The sequence below is a fragment of the Falco biarmicus genome, chromosome 1 (genome assembly GCF_023638135.1).
Source record: "Falco biarmicus isolate bFalBia1 chromosome 1, bFalBia1.pri, whole genome shotgun sequence".
NCBI lineage: Eukaryota > Metazoa > Chordata > Aves > Falconiformes > Falconidae > Falco > Falco biarmicus.
Window position 1 is genome coordinate 33343779 of NC_079288.1, and position 7063 is coordinate 33350841.

General features: G+C 64.2%; 1 protein-coding gene across 1 annotated transcript; it reads right to left on the reverse strand.

Annotated features, from left to right (window-relative positions):
* Window positions 1–54: 54 nt before the first annotated feature.
* SLC7A4 (solute carrier family 7 member 4) lies at window positions 55–6786 on the reverse strand. The gene is made up of 5 exons (XM_056347669.1): window positions 6697–6786; window positions 4384–5434; window positions 3601–4277; window positions 2723–2831; window positions 55–2214 (listed from the first exon to the last, which is right to left on the reverse strand). Exons 2-5 carry the CDS (start codon window positions 5363–5365, stop codon window positions 2027–2029), a joined length of 1956 nt encoding a protein of 651 aa, XP_056203644.1. The 5' UTR covers window positions 5366–5434; window positions 6697–6786; the 3' UTR covers window positions 55–2026.
* Between the last annotated feature and the right edge of the window lie 277 nt (window positions 6787–7063).

A 7063-nucleotide genomic window follows, 5' to 3' on the forward strand; every position in this document is an offset into this window, starting at 1 on the left:
TTGCTCCGGTTCACAAGTTCTCCCATCCGTTCAGCTCGTAACCCTGGGCAGCTGTAGCGAACCTGCCCTGGTGCTGCTCAGCATTGTCCTTGGGGCTGGCAAAGGGGTTCAGGCCCATCGGGTATAGTTATATTTGTGTATCTCTAAAGCTCACCTTCCAGGCTACCTTTGCACAGCTGTCCCAGCCCCTTGGAGGTCCCAGTTTCCGTGGGTCCCACCGGAGCCCCTCCTCGTGAACAGAACACCCATGTCAGAAGAGCAAAGCTGCTCTCGGAGTGCCTTGTGGACCCTGCCAGGTGGTGTGCAGCTCACACGTGCCAGCCCAGCTCTGGGAGCACGTCACAGTGACTCCCTGTGACCTGTCCTGGCCCCACGATGGCCGAGAGCAGCCCTGGGCAGGGTCTGCATGCCGTGGGCAGGGTCTGCACGCACCGGCCCACTGCTGCCCTTGCAGGGCTTGGGAGGAAGGTGGCAGTGGGTAGCGTGACCCTCCCCACGTGGACTGTTGGGGACACACTCAGCACAAACGACCAGAGCCATCACAGAACCAGTATTTATGAGGGTGACCGTGTCAGCCCATTGCTCACAAGCCACTACACAGAGGTGCCAAGCAGGGCCACAGCACGGCGGGGACACGCTGCTCCGTCGGCAGCAGCGGCAGCACAGGGGAGAGGCGGGATGCGGAGCAGCGCTGGCAGACGGAGGGGTTCACCCAGGGAGCCGGCGTATTGTACCGAGACCACCCATGGCCCCTCTAGGCCCCCCCAGGGACTGGCCAGCAAGAAGCAATGGGACCAGCTTGCCCACGGTCCCCGGCTCCTCACAGGATGCAGATGACGTTGCACGTCCAGCATGGCTGCAGGGAGCAGGGTGTCCACGCTGCAAGGCCTGGCAGTTCAGCAACCTCGTGCTCAACAGATTGTCTCCTCCATGTTTTCTTCCAAAACGCGCTAAACCCCCACCTCCCTTCCACTTTAGGCTGCTCATGGGCAAACCAGCAAAGGGTGGCTGCAGCAGTGCCGCTGGGGAGCAACCCCATGACACCACAGCAGCCAGGGTGAACCCCAGAGCGTGGGGGTGCTCGCCGGGGAGAGGGCAATACTGAAAAGCACCTGCAGAGCCCGTCTCAAGCCCGAGCAAGCCTGGGAGGGGTATCCTGAGGGGCTGAGCCCCCCATGCTGGGGCAGGCGGCAGTGCAGACTGTGCTGCTGGGGCGCAGGGGAAGGCGGGAGCTGGCTCCAGGCAGCCCAGCCCAGGGATGCTGCAGGGGACCTCTGGGGACAAGGCAAGAAATCTGGGGTCCTGAGTGCCCACACCCAGCTCAGGGCTGGGGCAAAAGCCTGGCCCTGCTGTGACCTTGCAGCCAGGCACAGCCCCCAGCCCCCCCCAAACAGCCGATGCCAGCGGCTGGGACGATGCAGTGGGGCTTCTGCTGTGACAGCCCACACCAGCCGTGTCCCTTCTCCCATCTCCTGTTCCCAGCAGCTCCTCAGCCCCAGCCTTTACGGAGCGTGGCCCTGGGGGTGCGGACAGCAGGGGTGCCAGCGGGGAAGCATGTTTGGCCCCTGCCTCCTTCTGCAGGTGGGCTGAGCAGGAGGCAGGGGGGCTCTGCAGGGCTGCAGCCAGGATGAGACCTAGGACTGGCGGCACTGGGCTGCCTGCGCAGGTCCCCAGGGTCCCTCTGCATCCCCAGCTGCGGATAGATTTGCTGCATGGTGCCTGGGTGCACCTGGGGGAAGGTGGCAAGGACACAGCTCCTCAGGAGCAGGGCAGGCGCTGGGCTGAGACCCAGTTCCTGAGTGCTGGCAACGGAGAGGGAGGGAGCCAGGCCCCAGCCATGCTCTGCAGGGACCGGGTGGGGAAGGGCGAGCATCCTCATCATCTCCAGATGGAGCCACATGCCCAGGGCTGCCCCAGTGGCTTCTCTGTCAAAGGGAGCAGGAAGAGGAAGTGGGGGGGTCTCTGGCCTTGCTGTGGGGAGGGGGTCAGATGCTCCCATAGCCAGGTGTCCCCATCCCCTGAAGCGTCATCTCTTACAGTCGTCGGTGTCCGGCAGCCCGGCAGTGGGCTGGGAGCTGGGCTGGACTGCCTGCACCCTCTCCTCCAGGCTGCCGCTGGGGAACACCACATAACGGGCGCTGACACGCTGTGGCCTGGGCTCCCGCAGGTTCTCCTTGCTGTGCCAGATGCCGTAACCGAAGTACACCAGCAGGCCTGCAGCGGGGACAGCAAGGGCAGTGGCTCGAGCACAGGCCGGCAGCTGGCAGGGATGTGGCCGGCATCCTGGCGAAGCAGCACAAAACACGGCGCCGGGGCGCTTGGCTGAGCTGCTTGCAGGAGGAAAAGGAGCCCACTGCGTGTTGAGAGCAAGGGGAGCACCCCCAGAGCCTGGGAGGGGGAAGCCCCTCGCTGGGAAGGGCTTCTGAAGCCCCGGGGAGCTGCCTTGGGAGCCTTGTCATTCTGGTCCAGAGCTCGAAGGAGGATCCAAACCTTCACAGGAACAAGTCATAACACACTGGGAACCAGAAAGGGTCTGGGAGACCTTGGCTTCTGTCTCAAAGGGGAACCGGAGGCAGAAAGGGGCACGATGTGCTTTATAAACCCATGGCCAGGGGAGAAAAGCTGCAGACGCAGCTGGCCAGTGCTGGGGCAAGCCCGGCTCCCTTCTCCCCTGAAGCATCCACCGCCCTCCCGGGGCTCACGTTGCCGCAGGAGCACTCACCTAAGAGCAGCCAGATGGCAAAGCGGAGCCACGTCATGTAGCTGAGCTTCAGCATCAGATAGATATTGAGGACGATGCTCAGCGCCGGGGAGAGGGGTACCAGGGGGATCTGTGGGAGGAAAGGAGCTGGGGGGCGTGAGACCTGCAGGATCACGTTCCCCATCCTTAAAACCATAGAGACAAAAGCCAGCACTGGTAAATGTGGGGGACAAAGTGACCATCCTCCTGGGCTTTCTGAAAATGACTTTTTTTTCCCCGGAGAAAAAGGCAGCCAAAAGGAACAATGAGGATCCAGGAGCTGGGAGCCAGGCTGGCAGGGTGGGCATGGGCGCTGGGAACAGCCCAGAGGCATCATCGCAAGGACCAAACAAGCTTCCAGTGCAATCCAGAGCCAACATGGTCCTTGCTGGAGCAGCTGGTGCATGGGCACGGCAGGGACGTGGTGTTACCATCCACATGTCACACTGGGCCGGGGCCCAGAAAGGCTGGGAACCGGAGAGTGAGGAGCACAAAAGGCAACAAAAGTGGTTTGGAGGCTGAAGAGCTCCACCATGTAGCTCAAGGGCAGGCCAAAGGCAGGAGTTGGGACATGCATGGAGTAGGGGGGCTGTGGGGATGAGAAGAAAGGAGCCTGGGGTGGGTAGGAGCAGTCCCATGGGATGGACACAGAGCTGCTGGGGATGTCCTCTCCTGGGGACCAGTGACCATGCAGACTGCCACCACGGGCAACACCACCTCCCCGCGCCCAGAGCTTGCCACCACCCTCCTCCCCCAGCAGCTGTGGTGCTTTCACCAGGCCTCCTGTGGGTCCACCAGAGCTGCTCCCACCCCAGCGACCCTGGCAGAGGGACTGATCCCACCTGCGGCCCCGGGTGTACCTGGAAGGTCTGCGTGCTGCGCTGTTGTTCATGCGCCCAGATGAGGAGGAGGCTGAGCAGGAAGCCCAGGCTGAAGAGGACCAGCAGCAGGGAGTAGCTCCAGGTGGGCAGGTGGAGGTGGGTGTTGCCGAACACCAAGACGGAGCAAAGGCAGATGGCAGACACCATCAGGGTCACCACGGCCACCGTGACCACCTCGCCTGGGTAGAAGTCGCTGAGGAACTCCAGGTAGGGCTCGAAAGCTGCCTTCAGCTGTCCTGGCTCCCGGTGCTCTTTGCTCTTGTCCCTGTCCACCAGCTGGAGCTTGTCGGAGAAGGACTCATACTCCTTCAGCTCGCCGGTGGATGGACCCTCATGGGGCTCAGGGGTGGGCCGGTCACCAGCTGCTGGTGCAGGGACATCCACCTTCTGCTGCTGGAAGCGCAAGACGATGATGCTAGCAGCCACAAAGGTGTACGCCAGCAGCGTGCCAATGGACAGGAACTGCACCAGGGCTTCCAAGTCAAAGATGAGGGCCAGCAGGGCCATGAGCAGCCCGAAGACCACAATGCCGATGACGGGCACCTGTGTGCGGGGATGCACACGGGAGAAGACCCGAAAGAAGAGCCCATCCTCAGCCATGGCGTAGACAATGCGTGGCAGGGAGAAGAGGTTGCTCAACAGGACCGTGTTCATTGCTGAGGGATGGGCAGAAGAAGGACCCCGTCAGACCCAAACCACCCTGGTGCCCAGCCCCCATTGCAAGCGAGGTGGGCAGCTTCCGACGCTGCTGCCTGTACTCACCACAGATGGAGCCAGCGGCCACCAGGAACCCTGCCCAGGCGTAGCCCCTCCTGTAAAATGCATCTGCCAGGGCAGAGTCGGGGTCCAGCGTGTGCCAGGGCACCATCAGCGTCAGCACCACCGACACCAGGATGTAGGCCCCGGTGGCCAGCCCCAAGGAGAAAGCAATGGCCCTGGGGACAGCCTTCTGCGGGTTCCTGGCCTCTTCGCTGGAGGCCGCGATGACGTCGAAGCCCACGAATGCGTAGAAGCAGGTGGCTGTGCCAGCCATGATGCCCGACAGCCCGTATGGGGCAAAACCACCCTCCTGGGCACTCCAGTTCTTGGGCTGGGCCAGGACGAAGCCCATGATGAGAATAAAGAGGATGACACCCATACTGATGGCTGAGAAGACATGGTTGAGCCAGGAGGACACTTTGGCCCCAAAGGAGATGAAAGCGGTGGCTACCAGCAAGATGGCAGCCGCCAGAAAGTCAGGGTAGTGGGCCAGGAATGGCACCTGCCAGGTGCCCACGTGGGTCTCCGTGAAGTTCTTGATCTTGTGGTTGAAGATGGAGTCCAGGTAACCGCTCCAGGCCCTGGCCACTGCGGCTCCCCCAATCATGTACTCCAGCAGCACGTTCCAGCCGATGAGGAAGGCCCAGATCTCACCCACAGACACGTAGGTGAACATGTAGGCAGAGCCTGTCTTGGGTACCCGGGCTCCAAACTCAGCATAGCAGAGAGCAGCCAGGAGCGAGGCAAAGCCAGCAATGATGAAGGAGATGATGACGGCGGGGCCAGCGATCTCCTTGGCCACAGTACCTGTGAGGACATACAGCCCGGAGCCCACCATGCCCCCAATGCCCAGCAGCGTCAAGTCAATGGTGGAAAGGCATCTGTTGAAGGACGTCTCCATCATGTCGTCCTCCAAGGTCTTCACTCGGTTGAGTTTCTGGCAGAAGCGAGTCAGGTCGGTGGAGCGAGGCAGCCATCTGGCCATGGTGGAGGCAGGGGGCCCTGCCCTCCGGCAGGGCGAGGGGTCCGCAGCAGCGAGACCCTGCCTGGAGACCTGACAGAGGAGCAGGAAGGTGTGAGCATCCCCCCCTGCAGAGAGCTATTGGGTGGTGGGGACTGGGTGGAAAAGCTACCGGGGCACATTCAGGGTGTTCCCTTGCTCCTCAGCCACCACAGGGCTTAGCCGCAGAGCGTGTCCCCCTCCAGGGTGGTGGCAGAGGACAGCCAGCCACTCTGTGCAGGGACCCGTGCTTCACGCCAGCTGGGAGGGAAACCACAGCACCCGCAGGGCAGCACCTCGCAGGCTTTTCTTTTTAAAGCAAAGCTGCATTAAAGCCCAAATTTATCTCCAGCCCTGCTGAAGGTTTCTGTGCTGCTTCCCCTCCACCTTATTTAACATCTACCGGACCATCGCCCTGGCGTGCCTGGAGCCCACTGAGGGGGTACAGAGCATCTCCCAGCTCCCAACATCCCACTGCATCCCCAGGGAAAGCCCAGGCATGGTGCAGAGGCGTGCATCAGGAAGCCCAGAGCAGCTCCGTGAGGACGTGGGAGTCCCCGGCCAGACCAGGAAACACATCCAGTGTCAGGATCGGCCCCAGCTGGCAGCTGCTGCCCGGAAAGCAGGACAACGGGAAAGCGGGACAATGGGAAAGCGGGACAACGCAGCTCTGGGGACCTTCAGGTGCCGCTTCACAGCTGCTCCATGGGGTGGTCTGTGGTTCTGGTGATGCTCTCCCCTTCCAGCCGCCCTCCTTCCCATGCCAAGATAGGTGTCTCCCTGCACCCCCAAACCACCGGTCCCGCTCGGGGGGCCGGTGCCACTCGGTGCAGCCCTGCTCCCTGGGTCCATCCGCCTGGGAGGCCAAAAGGTCCTGCGGAAAGGCCACCGCGAGCCGACAGCATGACGCTGGCCCGTGGGGACAACAGGCCTGTTGTCCCCAACTGTGCTGGCTGAACCCCTCCCCCAGCATTGGGGTCCCCAAGAAGGGAGGGGCTGGCAGTGTCAGGGTACCCGACCCCAATATGCCCGAACAGCCGCAGCCGGGCAGGACGCGGAGCTCGACGCCCGCTGGGGCAGGGAGCATCCCTCCCGGGCTGGCAGGGGGTGGTCGCGGGGCGGGGGGATGGGGACACACAGCTGAACCGGGGCCGGTTCAGCCTCTGCATTCACCCCCGGGTGGGGAGGGGAAAGTTTCGCCCCTGCTCAGCCCCACCGCGCCCCCGCCCCGCGCCCAGCCCCGGCCCCGCTCCCCCGAGCCGCAGCGCCTGCCCCACGCCCCGGTACCGGTACCGCTCCCGGGAGGCCCCGCTCACCTGCGCGGGCGCGGCCGGGGGCTCCGCCAGCGGCCCCGGCCCCCACCTGCTCCGCGCCGCCGCCGCCGCCGCCCGCCCCGGCTCCGCCTCCCCGGCCCGGCGGAAGGGCGGGCACCGGCTGCGGGGACCCCCCCCGGGGCGCGGCGGGCGGGGGCCGGGCGGCTCCGACCCCCCCCGGGGTGGGGGCTGGGGAGCAGGGGGGGCAGCCCCGGCCCCCGCGGAGGGGCTGGCGCGGTTTTGGCAGCGCACCGAGACCCGCGGGGGGGACGTCACCCCCACGGGGTGTGCAGCCGGAGCCACCGTCAAGGGGACAGCGGAGGGGTTATCCCAGATCCGGGATACGGCTCTGGCTGGAGCCAAGGGCTGG

Bases quoted from the DNA above. Each gene is read 5' to 3' on its own strand.
- SLC7A4 (XM_056347669.1), bottom strand. From the start codon at position 5,365: ATGGCCAGATGGCTGCCTCGCTCCACCGACCTGACTCGCTTCTGCCAG. The intron at 4,278-4,383 runs GTGAGTACAGGC...CCCATCCCTCAG, and splicing joins GGCCGCTGGCTCCATCTGTG to CAATGAACACGGTCCTGTTG. The intron at 2,832-3,600 runs GTACACCCGGGG...TTCCTCCCACAG, and splicing joins GCAGCACGCAGACCTTCCAG to ATCCCCCTGGTACCCCTCTC.